The sequence below is a fragment of the Leuciscus leuciscus genome (genome assembly GCF_965113295.1).
Source record: "Leuciscus leuciscus genome assembly, chromosome: 22".
Taxonomy (NCBI): Eukaryota; Metazoa; Chordata; class Actinopteri; order Cypriniformes; family Leuciscidae; genus Leuciscus; species Leuciscus leuciscus.
This window is the reverse complement of record NC_138746.1, coordinates 17,495,829-17,513,804: the sequence shown is the minus strand read 5'-3', so window position 1 is coordinate 17,513,804 and position 17,976 is coordinate 17,495,829. Positions and strand designations below refer to the sequence as shown.

At 35.9% G+C, this 17,976-nt stretch overlaps 2 protein-coding genes across 5 annotated transcripts in view; both read right to left on the bottom strand.

Moving 5' to 3' along the window:
* Window positions 1-16,435, bottom strand: part of arhgap22a (Rho GTPase activating protein 22a) — a 30,360-nt gene extending 13,925 nt beyond the window's left edge. The window contains exons 1-3 of one of the 4 annotated variants that reach the window (XM_082154192.1): window positions 15,863-16,435; window positions 9,583-9,770; window positions 7,325-7,412 (exon numbers count right to left, since the gene is read on the bottom strand). In XM_082154192.1, coding sequence (XP_082010318.1) covers window positions 7,325-7,412; window positions 9,583-9,770; window positions 15,863-15,908 — 322 coding nt within the window. In that variant the 5' untranslated portion in view covers window positions 15,909-16,435. Of the gene's footprint in view, window positions 1-2,081; window positions 2,538-7,324; window positions 7,413-9,582; window positions 9,771-11,469; window positions 11,488-14,016; window positions 14,143-15,862 lie in introns of those variants that run through there. The other 3 variants (XM_082154193.1, XM_082154194.1, XM_082154195.1) reach the window with 3 other exon arrangements.
* A 1,017-nt stretch (window positions 16,436-17,452) lies between these two features.
* LOC309486764 (uncharacterized protein) overlaps window positions 17,453-17,976 on the bottom strand; it is a 10,167-nt gene continuing 9,643 nt past the window's right edge. The window contains exon 10 of the mRNA XM_082154198.1: window positions 17,453-17,976. This exon is cut by the window's right edge and continues 293 nt beyond it. Coding sequence (XP_082010324.1) covers window positions 17,811-17,976 — 166 coding nt within the window. The 3' untranslated portion in view covers window positions 17,453-17,810.

Below are 17,976 nucleotides of genomic sequence, written 5' to 3'. Positions count from 1 at the left end.
AATATATGCCATTTGGAAACTCTTATCAGTGCTGTTGGTTTAGCTCTCTCTGTGGGGCCGTTGTTTCTGGTTCTGATTAGTGAAGATGGGAGCCGCTCTTTGGTGAGTCTCTGCTCTCCTGATGGGCCCCCATGACTCCCACTGTCATAAAATCAGTTGACCCACAATAGTTTCTACATTCTGACAGCCATTAGTTCTCCCTGTGTGTTTTTACTTTGTAGAGAAATTCAAGGATTATTATGAACTTAAGAAGAGGGATATCCATGGTTATGTCTACATTTAAACATAAAGCAGGGACAAAATGTTTCAACCACTTTTATCTTATGTACCCCTTCATTGACATCAAAAAAGAAATGTGTTCTTTTTAACTTATTTATACTGAATAATATTTAGCATTGTCATTTTTAAAATGGCCATTACATGTTTATACATACACTATAAACAATCGATACTGTATAAGTGAGAAAAAAAAGTAGCTAAGTTTTAAACTGAAGCACTGTGAGAAATATAGAACCTGTTACAGTATTTTATAACTGCACATAGACATAGTTTGATATTAGTTTGAATGGCTGAGATATTGAAATGGGACAATGACAGTAAATCGAGTGAAATAATATGTGTGAGATAAGAGTGAAACAAGTACAGAGCAAGTACTTAAACTGTACACAATAAATAAGATTTGAATACGTATTAATAGCTACTATTCAGCAGGGATGCATTGATTAAATTGATCAAATGTGACAGTAAAGACATTAATAATGTGATTCTACAGCATTCATTTGATTTCCATTTAAATTACATGCTGTTCTTTTGAGCTTTCTATTCATTAAATAATCCTGAAAAATAAATAAATAAATAAATAAATAAAACATTTATCATGGTTTCCACAAAAATATTAAGCAGCACAACTGTTTTCAAGTTCACACTTTAGATTAGGGTAATAAATGACTTTTGCCACAACTCCTAATTACTGCTTATTAATAGTTAGTGATGTAGTTGTTAAGTTTGGGTATTGAGTATAGGATTAAGGAATGTAGAATATGGTCATGCAGAATTTGGCGTTAATATGTGCTTTATAAGTACTAATAAACAGCCAATATCCTAATAATATGCATGCTAATAAGCAACTAAATAATAGCGATAATTGGCCCCTAAACTAAAGTGTTTGAGTTTACAACATAATAAAATGTTTTGGACTCTGAATGTTGGACTCTGAAGAAGACGCATGGGCGTCGAAAGGTTAGTCGTTTTGTACCAATAATAAATTATTTAAAACTTTGTGTGCTCCGGTCCTGTTCCTTGGTCCTAGCTAGACCTTGGGTTTCCTCTCTTGATAATAAAATGTTTCTTGATCAGCAAATCATTATATTAGAATGATTTCTGATGGATCATGTGACACTGAAGACTGGAGTAATGATGCTGAAAATTCAGCTTTGCCAAAGCAGGAATAAATTACATTTAACATGTTCAAATAATTAAATCTATTTTTTAAATCTTCTGAAAGCCCCAATATTTACTTTTAAAGTCATATTTTCTCTTTTGGTTTAACAAAGCAAAATCAAAGCATTTCCTAGTGCCTCCTGGAACCCATCTGTAAAACTTATACACCTGCAAATAGTATACAAATAGAAACAGCCGTATCGGTACATCACATCCATTCATGAACTAACTTCATATGAAATGTGAATCAAAATGAGCAAGCAAAGGGTTAAAGTGTCAGTTTCAGCTCAGAGAGCAGACGAACACCTTTCAGCATAGCTCAGGCAAAATTACAGGCCCTCACATTCATGCAAGACTACCTCACCAGCAGCAGCTCCACTCCTCACAGCCCGTTCCAAAAATACACAACTCACAAAGCCACAGCTTCCTGGATCTTTTTCATGCATCGGACACTCCAGATGTTACAGTCCTTACAAGCCGCAGCTGGATCCAACATAGATGATTTACAGGTTAAAGAACAATACTCCCATCGCCCATAAATTCCTTTCCTGCTATTAACGCCGTACTGTTCTTCCACCACGGTAAATCTCACAAACCGATCCATATAAGTTGCCTTCCTTATGAGGAAAGTGTGTCCTTACCCTTAGCGTGAACAGATCGGTGCTCCTGCAGCTTGCGGCAACCGAGTCCCATGTTGGCACACGGGTGCCAAAGAGGGCAGCGCTACAGCTGTGCCATGTTAGTTACATCTCTGGCCTTCCTGGAAGGTAAATACGCAACATAGGTGTGTGCTGGGTGCATGCGATTGAGAGAGAGAGGAGAGGGGAAAACTGTGCATGGGACAGAGTAAGATTGAGAGGATAGGAGAGTAAAAGAAAAAGAAGTGAAAGAGAGAGCGCAAAGAACCCCACAGTACCATCACCACCAGAAACCCGAAAAACAAGTCCTCCGTCTGCTTCATTCATTCATTCAAAAAAAAGAAGTTGTTGTGTTCTCTCTTTTTTTTCCCAACCTTTTTCTTCCCCGCCCCCCTGGTCTGTCAGACTCGCCCTCGCTCACCCTCATAAGCAGAGCCACCACAGTGCTCATCTTTGCCAAACATCCCCCCCAAACACAAACAGACCTGGCTAATCAATCTGTGTGTGTGTGTGTGTGTGTGTGTGTGTGTGTGTGTGTGTGTGTGTGTGTGTGTGTGTGTGTGTGTGTGTGTGTGTGTGTGTGTGTGTGTGTGTGTGTGTGTGTGTGTGTGTGTGTGTGTGTGTGGTTGGGGGTTGATATGACTTCACATAGGAGGGCGGTTGAACATTTCTGTAAGCCTGACGCACAAATCTCTGCATGTTGCCTGGATCTTTTCCCCTATTAAATCTAACGGCTTATTAATTAAAACTTCCCCTCTTTGAAGACATTTCAGAGACCACAAGGGGCTTTGTGTGTTACACAGATGCTTTTATTGCACATTGCCAGAAGGCTTTAGATCTGAGCTTTTAATGTACCAAACTGCAATCTTCACAGAGCGTGATGCTTCTGTCAGCTGTAAGGACATGCTCAGATCAGACCTTCCTACTCCAGTCTGCAGTCATGCTTTTGTGTTGAGACCAGGCGTAAATAGAGCCATTGTTTGAGTGACTGATTTAAAAAGACCAGGACTTATGGAAAGCGGGTTTAGTTTGCTGTACATAACAAAACACCATTATACCGAGAAGCTCAGTGTCCACCTTGCAAAAGGATTATAGGGGTGACAATAATCGTCAAGGTGTAAGACATGAACTGCAGAATGTAAAATAAATTATAAATGGAGGCCAGTGTTGAATCTCAACAACTAATGCATGCTTCATTCTCAGCAGAAGATGCTAAGACTTGCCTTTTGTTTGGCCTTTTTAAGAGCTATTCTTTCTCGAACTCCTAAGAAGTGTGCAAAAACTCTCAGGGGATTTAGCCTTTATTCACTTTTAATCTCAATTTCAATTATCTGAAATGCAAGACCACCAAGACACAGGGTTTTTGTGTCCACTCTTCATGCCAAATTATCAATGACAGTTTATGTTTCACTATGAAGTCTTAAAAACTATTGCGAATACCTTATAAAAACAGTAAAAAGTAATATAGTGAAATAATAGTACAATTCAAAAGAACTGTTTATATTTTAATATATTTGCAATGTAATATATTTTAAAAAAATGCAATTTATTCCTGTGATGGCAAAGCTGAATTTTCAGCATCACTAACATTATAAATGTCTTCACCGTCACTTTTGAATTACTGTCATTTTAATGAATCCTTGCTGAAAGAAAGTATTTATTAAAAAAACATATTACTGACTTCAAAACTTTTGAACGGTGGTGTATAACATTAATGATTTATTCTTTTCCTTTTTTTTTCTTTCATTCCATCATGTACTTGTTCATGCTTAGATTTTGCTTCAGCATCACATTAAAGTATTAAAGTTAATTATGACTAAGCGCTTAGATTCTCAGAAAATAACACAGACACCTTGGTCCTGAATGCCAAGTCACGTGTTGGTATAGGTTGAACTTTTACGTTCAGGTTTGATTGCTGTAGCAACAGCTTGTGATATTTACTTCTTGTAAATGAAAGAATTCTCTCATCAGTCTTTTTACGACAAAGACGAGCGTGTTGCTAGGCACCTAAATAAAAATATCCCAATAAGAGGCAAAAAGACAACAACAATAACATCACCAAAGCTATATAAATTTGACCCTATAGTAGATGAGTTTCATAATGCAAACAGATTTTTCATTCAGGATTTCTGCAAAAATATCATTAAAATGACCATCAAAACCTAACATCACGTTTAAAAAAAGAAGTGTCTCTAGCAATGTATAGTTACAGAAGGGTATGAATAAGGCGACTGTTAGGGCCACGGATAAGTGGAGAAAAAAGTCAGTGTATGAGATTTTCTAATATTTGACAGTCAATGATCGCTCTCCTGGGTTTCGACAACAAGCAGCTGTGTGTCACGCATGTGTCAGTGAATGCAGTGAAAGCATGAATCTCCACTGTGGACCACACATGCAAATTTCTTTATTTTAAATCAAGGAATGCCCCCATATGAGGGGACTGCCTGCAACAGCTCAAGTTAGCCTATGACACTCCATACCGAATTCAAGGTTTACTAAGGTCACGTCCTTTGCTTATGAGATGCTGGGTCAGGGTGTGCACTGCAGAATGATATGATATGCAGAGGTTCCCAGAGTACACGTAAACAATAGACACTTCAGCAGAGTCTGTCCCACGGGAACATCCTGCTGCATCCGTAGCGTGAGTCGTGACCCATGTGACACAACAGATTGTTTGCTTTGAATTAGGAATTCAGCAGGCTTATCATATATTATTGCTCATATGTGACATTCCAAAAGTGAATAACTGTTGGATAACGTGTGGCAAACAGTTAAATGACAACTAAACAGGCAAACCAGTAAGACTTAACCATTTTTAATTACTCACCCTCATGCTGTTCCAAACACGTAAGACTTTTGTTCATCTTCAGAACACAAAAGAAGATATTTTTAATAAAATCTGAGATATTTCTGTCCCTCCATTGACAGTCTATGCAACTACCACTTTGACACTTCAAAAAGTTCATAAAGAGATCGTCAAAGTGGTAGTTGCATAGACTGTCAATGGAGGACTAATGTAGTCAACTAATGTTAACAAATGGAACCTTATCGTAAAGTGTTATGTTTAATTTTCTATTATTATTCTATTATTATTTTCTAATCTACAAGAAAATGTGTTAACACATTACATTATATCATAACAACTTGAGTCAAAAGTTGAATAAAAAAATTCATTCAGATTTCATAATTTTACATTATTAGTATGTCCACCTAACATTCAGGCTGCAATGTCCTAAATTTATGTCTTAATTATTATGCTTTTTTTTATCTTTTCCTTTTCAACGTCATATAATTTTCAATTTTATTTTTTATTTGTTGTTCATCTTTTTCATTTTAAGGTTTAAAGAAAACAAAACAGATTTTCAATGCGGTCTCAGACTTTTGAACCTCACAGTTACTGTAGGTGGTCAGCATTTTTGCAAATTAATGGATTTTAGTCTTCACAAATGTCCTTCATGAATCCTCAGAGGACACCTCATGCCCTCTAGTGATTACCTCTGGTAATGAGAAAGCTGTATTTCATCAGTAACAATATGCAAGCCTGTGAGCCAGTGGCGCAGCCAGGATTTTTTCATAGGGGTGGCCAGGCAAGGGCCAGCAACCAGTCTGGGGTAGCACAGAAATCTTCATTATTTTATCATAAAAAATAATTTGATAATGTATTCATTGGACTGTTTTAGTGCCTACACAACTGAATAAAGTTAATTTGTACTTAATTGTAATTGAGATAGTAGTGAATTAGGAATCATGGAATACTGAGGGAATTTTATATCTTTTTTATTATTACCCACCACCTCATATTAAAATTAATTAAATAGTAATAAAAGGGCACACACAGGGCACAGCTAAAGTTCAACTTGCTCAGTTAGCTTGGTTCTGATTCTCAAAATATCCAATAGCTTGTTCTACATTGTTGCATCTTCATGGATGAGATAACATGCAGATAAATACAATGCGTTTTATATAATCAATTAACTCTTCAACCAATTCTGAGTTTGTCAAAAAAAAAGTTTAACTTTCTATATTAGTTGTCAAAATAAATATTTGAAACAGTTCTATCATACCTAAATTAAAAAGGAAAACAAAAGTTCTCTTTTGAATCCCCATGTGCAAGAATGTGAACAAGGCGGAAGTCAACAGCACATAATGTAAAACTAAAATGTTATGTTTTTCATAATGTAATGTTGCCAGAATGTAAAATTAGTTATTTTGTGGATTTAAAAATTATCCATTTTTGTTTGTCCTTTACAAATTAACGGAAAATGAATGCCTATCGTCTAGTACAAATGCACAGTGCTCACATTTATTTGGACATTAAAACATTACATGTCAGTTTGTGCCTTATATTGTGATCTCACATAGCAGAATATTTTAATCCAGACACATGTGACGCATATATAACAAATACATGCATGCAGTTTTGACAGCTCTAATCGCCTTTTTGATTGTTACATGAGTTAATTGACGACAACTACGGCTACAGCACGCCGCATTTGCGCGTGATGTGCGTACCGCAAGCACAATACAACGGCTGTCAGCAGTATGACAGAAAAGTTAGTTAGTTTTACTAACATTTGGCCTGACAACATCTCATCTTTCCGAAGATAGCCAACTGAATAAGGACAACGCCCTTTTCTCAGCATCTGACAGAATTGTCACAAGCTTTCACACACATCTTCTAAAATAAAAGTAGCATCAGAAAAAAAGAGAATTACGTTTGTTGTTGACTGCACCCTATTCGACTTACTCATAACGGTCTTGCAACCCACCAGTTGAGAAAGATTGACTCTATTATTTACTATGTGCATATCACTGTCTGATGTTCTGCTGAAGCTCATTCGGCACTTGCACATTTCCGCACTCGTTTGACTTGCGCCTGGCGCTGAGGTGAAGTTGCAGTGTACGTGCGTCTGAAAAGTCTCACGTTTTTGTGGTCTTAAAGAGACGGTTAAGCGTTTTAAAAAACGCAATTTTTGTCAATAAAAATAGAGACAGAAACAGCAGTTGTGAGAGGGGTGGCCAAAGGGGTGGCCAAGCTTAGACCAAGCTCCACCAGTGCTGTGAGCACAGTGCCTTAATTGTTTGTTTTCTTGCTTTGCCATTATATTCCTCAAGTAGGACCAAGAGCACACTGCAAGCGAGTATAAAATATAACATGCACAGATTATGCCCTGATGCCACAAACCATTTAAATGGTTTTTAAATCAGACCACAGAAAGATTCAGGAATATTTAATTATCTCTTACCTGGAACTATTTCAAAAAGATGCCGCCCAGGTTCGTCAGGATTGGCTGTCAGCTCGTTGACTTGACTACCCTGCAACGGGATACATCCCTGGAGGGAAACAGACCGAAAAGATGACTTTACAGTGAAAAGAGGGGCTGAAAGGCACGTCTTTAGCACAGTTCGTGTCCAAGTCACTCAGTTTCAGAACTGTTCAACATTTTAAGCTGTTTTATCTTTTAAAGCATTAGCATAATGAACAATTTCTCTGCAGTGATAACTGGAGATCAGTGTTCCATTAGTCTATTGTAATTTGATTATTGATTTGTGTTGCTAATAAGAACCTATGGGGGGTTGTACTTCAGGGCAGATACGGAATTGTGTGATTTGAGTTCTCTGTTGTGTGCGTGGCCCAATTTTACACCGTAATCAGTAATGCTGAGTCATGCATAATTAGACACAACAGTCAAATCATAAATTATGCACCAGCCTCCTTTAGCTCATCCTCCATCCTTCACTGCATTAACACAGCAATGCAAGCTCGCATCGCTCTGAAATTCCTCTTTGCCATTCAGATACAGTTAAATGAAATTTCAGAGGGTATGCATTGATAAGGGTAATGCTTATAGGGTTACACGCTCAAATGCAAGCTGGGCACATTTCTGCAGAGGAGATTGAATTTAGCTGTGATGGAGGTGGGGTGGGGTCGGGGGGGAGGGGGGTAGAGAAAGAGAGCAGGAGCATTACAGGGAGTTTATGGGCTCCAGAGGAGAATAATACGAATCGAAGGATGGACGAGCCAGAGTAAAGTCATGCTGCATTAGGGGTCATAGGTCAGCTGCTCTGTATCCGCTAAATGCTTTGACTTACACTACAGCCAAGCAGGAGGGCATGCTGTTTCCAAATGAGTTTGTCAGGCTAACAGCACGCTGATGTCATCTTGCTGTAATGGAGACATTGGAGGACAGAGCTTTGTTTCCAAAGCCTCGCTGACAGGGGAGAATGAATCCCTAGTGTATATGTGATATTTAGTTCAGTATTTTTCTAAGTTTTTCTTTTTTACTAACTTTTTGGTGATTAGTTTTCAGAATAAGTCTAAATCAAATAACATGCGTACAACTCACAAACAAAAGATAAATGTATCAACTATTTTGCATGAACTCTTTTATAATTTTAAACAAAAAATACACGAGTAGCAACGAGGAAAAAGGGGTTTAGGGGAGTTGAAAATGACAAATAAATGTATTTAGCTGTTGTTTTAAAAAATCCTTTTTGGCTATAAAATATTGTTTATATTTTGTGCAAATTCTTGCATTGTGTCTTGAGTATTTAATAAATAAATAAATTATAATGTATCCAATGTCTGAATTTATTGGATCAAAAATATGGTAATATTGTGAAATATTATTGCAATTTAAAATAAATGTTTGCCATTCTAATATATTTTAAAATGTAATTTATTCCTGTGTTGGCAATTCATTCATTGTTCATTACTTCAGTGTCACGTGATCCTTCAGAAATAGATCCTTTCTAATAGGCTGATTTGGTGCTCAAGCAACATTTCTTATTACCAACACAGTTGAAATATGTATATTTATATTTTTGTAGAATCTGACTTTTGATGAACAGAAAGTTCAAAAGAACAGTATTTTTATATATATATATTTTTTAAAATGCTTTTACTATCTATTTGATTAGTTTAATGCATCCTTGCTGAATATAAGTAGGCCTATAAAATTCTTTCATAAAAAAAACAACAACAACTTTTGAACAATAGTATATATATTCATAAAATTGTGACATACAGTGGCTCAAAAATGATTGAAGCACTTCAAATACAGTATCTAATGCATTGAAATGCATACATAGGATCACTTTCTGCAAAAATACAGTGTTGTGTTGTCCCTCCCACTGATACAAGTCCAATATCCTGTAGAATAGATGGTGTGTATTGTGGGCCGAGGGGTTGAACTTGAAAATAGTGAAGTCATTATTTATCTCACACTCAATGCTTAAATCAGTAAGAGGAATAACATATTGATTTTTTAGAGGTAGGGTTATTGATCAGATATGAAATAAGAGGTCAAGGTCTCTTCTTTTTTTTAAATCTATTTTTGGAACATTAACTTCACACTGTTTAGACACAACAGGGTCAGATTTTATTTTGATTAATGTGGCTGGGGGAAAAAAGACAACCTTATATTTCAGATAAATGATATTATAACAAAACATGTATCCTTATTCTAAGTCCTCAGGTTGGTCTGTCCTCCTCCCATTGTACCTGTGGTTTGGTTTCCTCCTCATCCTTGTAGAAGTAGAGCTGATCAGTCCGGAGCACAAACCAGCGCAGCTGCCAGTTCTTCATGATGCTGCGCTGTTTCTTAAGCCAGCCTGCTTTCAGCGCCCTCTCTTGGAGGCTGGGGGACGACGGCCTGGAGAGCTCCCCCATGACCATGCTCTTAGACCTAGCTGGAAACGCAAACACACATACATACATTAGATTATATGTCACAATTACATTCTGCTCAATCTAAGCCAAGTGAATTTGCCTCCACTAGTTTGGACAAGCATATGCACAGAATGCTCATAAAAATGATTAGATGTGTTTGGCAATGCCAGCAATTTCCCACCACAGCTGAAAACAAGATGTATCATGTATGCCTTATGACAGGTTCCTCAAAAGCAAAAAAAAAATTGGGCTTATTCATGAATTTAAATTCCTCTTATGTTGACCAGAGACATCTGATCAGACAAGATAGCTGTTTTTTGAGAGGCATGCCCAGTGACACAAGCAGCTCGTGGGCCGGAAGGGAAAAATCAATCCTTTCTTTCCGGTGTGCTGAGAGCAGCAGGATAGCAGTAAATGTGAGAGTGCACTCCCAAGCTTCCTTTGTACAGCCGTGTTCAGGATCACTCTGGATCTCCCTCTTTCTGTCTTGTCCACTGCTCTTATTTGCTAAGTCATGATGGATTTTTTTCCTAGCCTTTATCAGTGGTCCACAGTGGGTCATTCCTATTATGCAGTGCATATTCATGTGCTCAGAGTATTTTGTCATTTATTGGATAAAAGATTAAAAATATGTATTTAAATCACATTTTCACAGTTTAACGTGTGAGTTGTAATTATACATCTGTGTGAATAATGTAATTTCTTTCATTTTAATGCCAATTTATGTAATTTTAATGCAAATTATAATATAAAAACTGGAATTATATTAAGAAAATTTTGATTTAAATTGTATTTATTCCTTTTGTCAACTGAATTAAAAAATGACTGCATTGGAAATATTATATTATATTATAAAAATAAATATTATTATTATTATATAATTGGTAATCAACTTCTCAATTTCATTTTTCATCATGTTAGTCCTTTGTAACCTCCCTTTAACTAACACAAGCCAATTTCTCAATGACATCATCTAGGAAGTGATGTCATTTTTGGTGGACAAACATCAACACAAAGGCTGCATCCGAAAAATCACATACTTCCCTACTAGAGTAGGCAAAAACAGTATGTGAAAAAAGAAGAATGTTCACAGTACTCATAAATGAGTAGGCAAAAAGTACCCGGATGACCTACTACTTCCGGCGAGATTCTGAAGTGTGCATATGATGAACACTTTACTATCCCATGAGGCCACTGGAGAGGATTTGTGAATGACAGTGAAGCGACATAACTGATGCTGGTAGGTCACATGATAATGACAACATGGCGAATGTAATAGGTCCGGATTACACTCATACTACACACACTCATATCATACTACATAGAACATACTAGTCGTGAAGTATACTATTCAAAATAAGTACCTACTCAAGAGAGTATGTGATTTCAGACGCAGCCAGACATCTTTAGTATTAGAAATGGATTTTGTGAATTCTGTGATTTTTTTTTTATATTCTGTGATTTTTTTTATATATAAATAACAATATGGAAAAAAATTATATAAAAATATATACAAATTGAATAAAATTATATATAAAACGTTAACAGAATCACATAAGTGAACAATGCTTTTTTCCCTCCTGTTAATAAGGAAAATTTAACAGGACTCCTTTTTCCTCTTGCCATAAATAATCACGTTATAATTTTACTTCCTTAAATTACAAAACGTTCTTTCTTTCTAAGTTACAGAATATAAAGGTAGTGTATAACAGGAATGACCTGCACATTCTGCTCCTCTGCCTCCCCATCTGAATGAAGGGCTGCAAACGCTGCCACTCTGATTCAATCACTGTAAGTAATGGAAGCCTCATCAGTGTAAATGTACACCTCATAGCCTCATGGGGAGAGAAAGAGTGAGAGAGCACAAATGGAAGGAAGAGGGTGGGAGAAAAGCCCCTAAAATGATCCAACCTTTTAAACAACATTCTCCAGGGACACACATAATGATGTTTCTCCTTATTACCCATAAACCTAGTGGCCAACTCTCAATAACATGCAGGTTGCCGACCGGGAAGAGGGGTCAGCATCAGAGTTTTCCTCCATTTGTCGGATTTTCTGCTCCTGTGACATGTTCAAAGTCTAAAAATACTGGATGTCTGACCAGGCCCATGCATATTTAATTCAGACTCATTTTTTGGGGGGAATGACAAAAGAGCCTTTCTTTTGTGTGTCTGTTCTTTAAATATCCTTTCAGGGCTCTGGTACTAAATATGAAGACTTTGAGAATGATTAAGAATTAATCTACGCCTGAAATGATCAGGCTGCTTAAAATAGCCTCGTAATAAAGAGTTTGGTACAAGACATGTTTTATGAGGACACCTTGAGTATGGCATGAGGAACAGAATAATAATGAATCTTGTGTAGCTCTTATGGTTTGGATTATACCTTAGTTCCACTATGGACTTGAATCCAGCTCTGTTATAATTGTATTGAGGATTATAGCAGGACTTATATATATATATATATATATATATATATATATATATATATATAAATGCCTAATACAAGTTCCTAAAAAGATGCACAATGAGTTCACCTTTGCATTTGTAATATGTCTTAAAGAGTCTGAACTTTACTATATTGTGTATATATATATATATATATATATATATATATATATATATATATATATATATACATACACACACATACATATACATATATATATATATATAATGTATATGTATGTGTGTGTATGTGTATATATATATATATATATATATATATATATATATATATATATATATATATATATATATATATATATATATATACACATACACATACACATACACACACATTATATATATATATATATATATATATATATATATATATATATATATATATATACACACATATACATACTTACATATACATACATATATACATATACATATATGTATACACACATATACATACACATCAAGCGTAAGTACAGCACAAAATTAAAAGGCAATTGTAAATCCACTTAATTTTCTGACACTCAGAATGACACACCAGTCAGCAAATGAAACCTGGCCGTGTCCCTGCGCTGGGATATATGCTGTGGCTGCTTAAAACACGGCAAACCCAACACCCTCATCAAAAGTGACACAATCCATATGCAAGATGACAAATGCAGAGCCCAGCAGACAGACAGTGCGCTTCAAATGCTCCCGATTGCTTTATGTTGCACAGCAGGGCAGAAATCAATCTACAAACAGCCTCCTGCACAACTGCTGAAGCAGACAAGACTATTCTCCATTTAGGAGGAGAAATAATCAAAAAAAAAAAAAAAAACAGGCAATTATTATACATTCAACTCTTAAAAATGATATTACACCTGTTTTGTGCATAGAATTGTTCAATGGTAATACTGCGCTATAAGGCTCAATTTAGTATCATAATTAATCCAATTTATTTAACAAACTAGTTTAATTCGTAAATATACTTGTCAATTGTTATTTCATGTTAATAATACTACTGTTAATTTATAGAACAGGAAATGTTAAAAATGCATTAATAGATGTGGAAATAAAATTGAACCTAAAATAAATACTCCTAAATTAACCAAAAAAAATAAATAAATCATAAAATACTGCAAAAGTACTGTTCATTGGTTAATACATTAGGTATCATGAACTAACAATTTTTTGTGAAGTGAAGTGCCATCTGATCAATAAACCTACAAGCTGTTTACACTTTATATGACATTTAGTTTAAGTATACTGTATGCCCTAACAGCACTACAGGCTATTGTCAGCAAGCTTTTTTCTCATGCAGGTGAAACAGTTTGACATTCAGCTGTTATGATTTATTGCACCTTTAAGTCCCTTGAGTGTTGAGACTACAATTCATCATAGACCAAGAATAGAACATGAGTTCATGTATAGAAAATGACATGGAAATATAATGATCACACTCCTCCTTGAGTTTTCTGCACCATCATGTACGAAAAAGTCAAACAAAATCACAATATAAAACATCAGCGTTAGCATGTGTCAAGATCTGAATCATGACTTCCTGGTTAAGCAGTGTGACACAAAGCCAGAGACCACTTACATTCATTAACCACTAATCAAGCTGAAAGATGTTACCAAGCAACCGCCCAGTGTGTTGGATCACTGCCATGGAGCCTCAGAGATACACTATCCTCAACAGCACATCACTATGAGATCAGCGGACTATGAGCCGGTAGTGAGCGCAGCTTTAAGAGGGTGTTTCTATGGATGGGAACGCATGACAGTGATGCTGAGAATTAAAGGCAGATCATATTAGTCTTACCTCTCCTGGACTGTCTAATCTTGGGGCTTAACATGGTGTTCATAGCAGAGCAACACTGTCCTCCATCCACATGTTGGGATCCGCACTCTACTCTCTCCTCCTGAGCCTCGCCCTGTTGCACCTCTTTCGCCTGCTCTGGACAGCATCTGTCTTCCTCCCTCCTCCCTTCCCCTCTCTCTCTCTCTCATGTCCCACTGCACTGAGCGGCACGCTTCCCGGCCCCTCCCACCCTAATCATGCAGAGGCAGCTGGAAGAGAGAGACCTCTTGCACACGCTCAGATCCACCCTTACCCATAATGCATTATTTATCCCACACCACCCAAATTAATTCCACTCCGGACCAGCCATTAAAGGCCTGGATGATTACACTCAATAATTCAGTGAAGCAGAAACAGAAGGGCTTCTGCCATTAATTCTCCCTCCCTCCTAATTGGCTCTTTAATCTGGTGAATGTATGTGCATGTGCTTGTGAGTATTACTGTACGTACTTCTCTATTTCTCTCCTTCACTTTACATTCGCCTGATTTTCTAGCTTTTCCTCATTTCAAATGACTTCCACACAACAACAACAACAACAACAACAAAGTTGTAATAGGGATAGTTCTGCTAGAAATTCTGTCATTTACTCTAGTTACGACCCATATGTTGTTGTTGTTGCTGCTGTTTTTTTCTTCCTCTGTGGAGCACAAAAATAGATTTTTGAAGTTTCACACAGATATTTCTATACAAGCCTCCAAAAAGGACAAAAACGACCTAAAAGTATACAATAAAAGTACTCTACCTGTTAAGAAGTGTGTGCTATATTCCAAGTCTTCTGAAGTCATATAATAGGTTATTGTGAGGGACAGAATGGAATTTAGGTACAAAACAAAAATAAAATAAAATATGACTTGGCATATACTGCAGAACAAGCTATTTTAATGGCACTTTTGTAATTTTTGGACGTGGTCATTGTGAACTGGCATTTGAGCTGCATATAAATATTCTTTAAAATGTGTTTATTTGAAATAGATTAGAATAATAATAGCTTATAGGTGTGGGTGAGTAAGTAATTTTGGCAAGACTTTATTTTACAGTGTCCTTGGTACATATGTTACTTGCACTTACTATAGTAATAACAGTAAATTATGCATAATTACATGCAACTAACCCTCAACCAAACCCTAATCCTATAATAAGTACATGTAGTTAAGTAATATTACTCAGTACTTACATATATAATTACACTGTAACAATGACACCTTAAAATAGTGTAACCGTAATTTTTATTTTAAGGTAAACTAGTTATTTAAATAGTTATTAATCCTTCATTTTGCTTTGACAGTATTATTAACATTTAGTAGTTGCATTGATAATGAATTTATAAAACACAAAAAAAATAACAGTTCAAAATCTCAGTAACAGTTCAAAATCCCTTTTACACATTTAACATTTCACAACAATTGCAACAGTAATAATGTTTTGACTGCAAAACTATATGTTGACCGTATGCCAGAAGATCTGAGAATCACATTTAAAAAATTTTGGCTAAAAGGTAATAGATACATTACCATAGTAATAGATAAAGCTTCTAATTACTTATTAACAATAAAGCATTCAATTAAGCACAATATACTACATACATAGTCCTTGGTCATTTGGACTGTTACAAATAATTTCGTAAAACAAGGTCTGTGATTCGCACTTAAAACTTAAAATCTTTTTATTTTTAATTTATTTTACTCAAATGTTTCAGCTCTCAGGCCTTTTTGCAAATAATTTGCATATAAGAGATGTTGAAATCAAATGAAAATTACTACACAAATCACTTTCAGTCAAACAAGAATATTAAAGTCAACTAATTACCTAAAAATCTCCATGGTCTCCTAGGTGAACACTCAGAGTTGTACATCAGGGCTTACAATTTAGCATCTTCATGTATGGCGTTTGAAACTAACCGCCTCAAACATCTGTGCAAGTAAAAGGAGAACTACAGTTATAAGCTTAAAGTTCACCAATGTTATATCTACCAAGAGACTCCCAGTTCCCTTAAAGGAACTGAGGGGAGTAGAATGATGCCAAGTCAGATTTGCCAAGTCAGAACTAAATGCAGATCTAATAAATACACAACTTATAGAAAATTGTCTTCACATCATCATAAAGAGTGCTTCTCACGAGAAAATGACTCAGTAATCCGTCTCTAACACAAACACTATGAGGTCAGTATTTTCACATTTGCCATCCAATGAATTTGCATACTCAAGAGTAGTCTGTGCTTAGCTGCATTATAAAGGGGAAATTTCCAAAAGCTGAGAAGTGTAAAGTCACAAGAAAGTTGGTCGATTGGCAGACACATCTAAGGAAATGACGACTGCTAATGCAGAAGTGAAAACAGCAGTGCAGTGAACAAGTGTCTCTTATGATGGCCTTATTTGTAAGATGTTGTCCAAACTGTTTTACATATTTTGTGCAACTCTTAATGGCACTAACTGAACAACTACAATAAATGAAGAGTAACAATAATCCAGTATAAAGTCAAGGATTATTGTTGCTCTTCTGCATAGTAATATGTATAATAACTTTATTACGTTATGGAGTCGAGTTAGCTTAGAGCAATGAAGAGACTGTGTGTTTGCCCTGAAATCATGTAATATTAAGTGTAAAGACTGATACATGAGGACAATTCTTTTTGAAATGAAAATATAAAAAGGCACTTTAAAATTTTTATTCAGACTCAAAGTATAAGTCTGCAAATATAATTCGGCGCGGGACCGAATAAACCGGCACTTAGACTGAATTATCATTTAATCCAGTGATAGAGAGGGACTGAAGATGAGCATGTGATGCACTGCAAAAGACTGAAGAGTTTTCAAATGATAGGGAAACACATGCCTTGTACAGACAAAATACAATAAATGACCTGTCCTAAATCAAACCCTAGACTTGGATAAGATGTTGAATATGCTCTCCTGCATTAGCAGGACTCAGTTGAAACAAAATGCATTTCTTCATTGCCATGTCACTTAGACCAATGATACAGGTCTGCAGATTCCCCCGCTGAACGGTATTACTGCAGCAAAATCAATGGAAAATTAGCAGCAGACTACACAGGCCTCGCAGATGATTAATGATGGACATCCGTCTTAAAAGCAGAGCTGGGAACGCAGCGCAAGCGCTTCATAATCCTAATGCAGGCAGAGCAGCCAGAATAGAAGTCTGGTCAAGAATTACTTTCAAATCAATAGATACATTTAGTGTTAAACAAGATTAAATTGATGTTTCAAAACTTTGTTTTGTAGAATAATTAAAACAAATACTTTATCCCAATATAATATGCCAATAAATAACTGCCCATCTGTTTTCAGTGTGTTGTTTGATTGTTTTCTCGTTTATTTGGCCTCATTCATCCATTATATTTGACTTAAAAATTAATGATAAAAATGAGAAACTAAAATGTATACATTTACACAAAGACGTTTATTTAAAATATTTCACATAATAAAAAAATTCACAGTACAGAGATACTATTATGGGATTGGAAAACCAGCAGTGACCTCTAGGTAATATAATGTATTTCTTATGGGAGTCGAAATATATTTCTTTTGTTTTAAATTGTGTTTAATATTGTTAAACGGAATCGGTGCCCATCATACACTACGCGACAGGACAAGATCTGCAGACTGGCTCTGACTTTCGCCAGCTGGCTTTGACTCCTCCAGATAGCCGTGTAGTATAATCAAGCTTTTATAAACAACAATAAGATACAGACTAAACTGTGATGTTGCTTTATAATTTCAAAAAGTCTCTAAAGGTTCTATATGTTAAAAGACTGACTGTGCTCCCGTCTTCTTTTCCCTTCAAGCAGAAAAGAGAGGACTGTTGCCAACCGTTGTCTTTTAGAAGGCCCCTTGTGGTCGTACCGCCTAAAGTAGGTGGTGGTTCCCATGGAAATGGCATCAAGCTGCTCGTATAGCAACCAT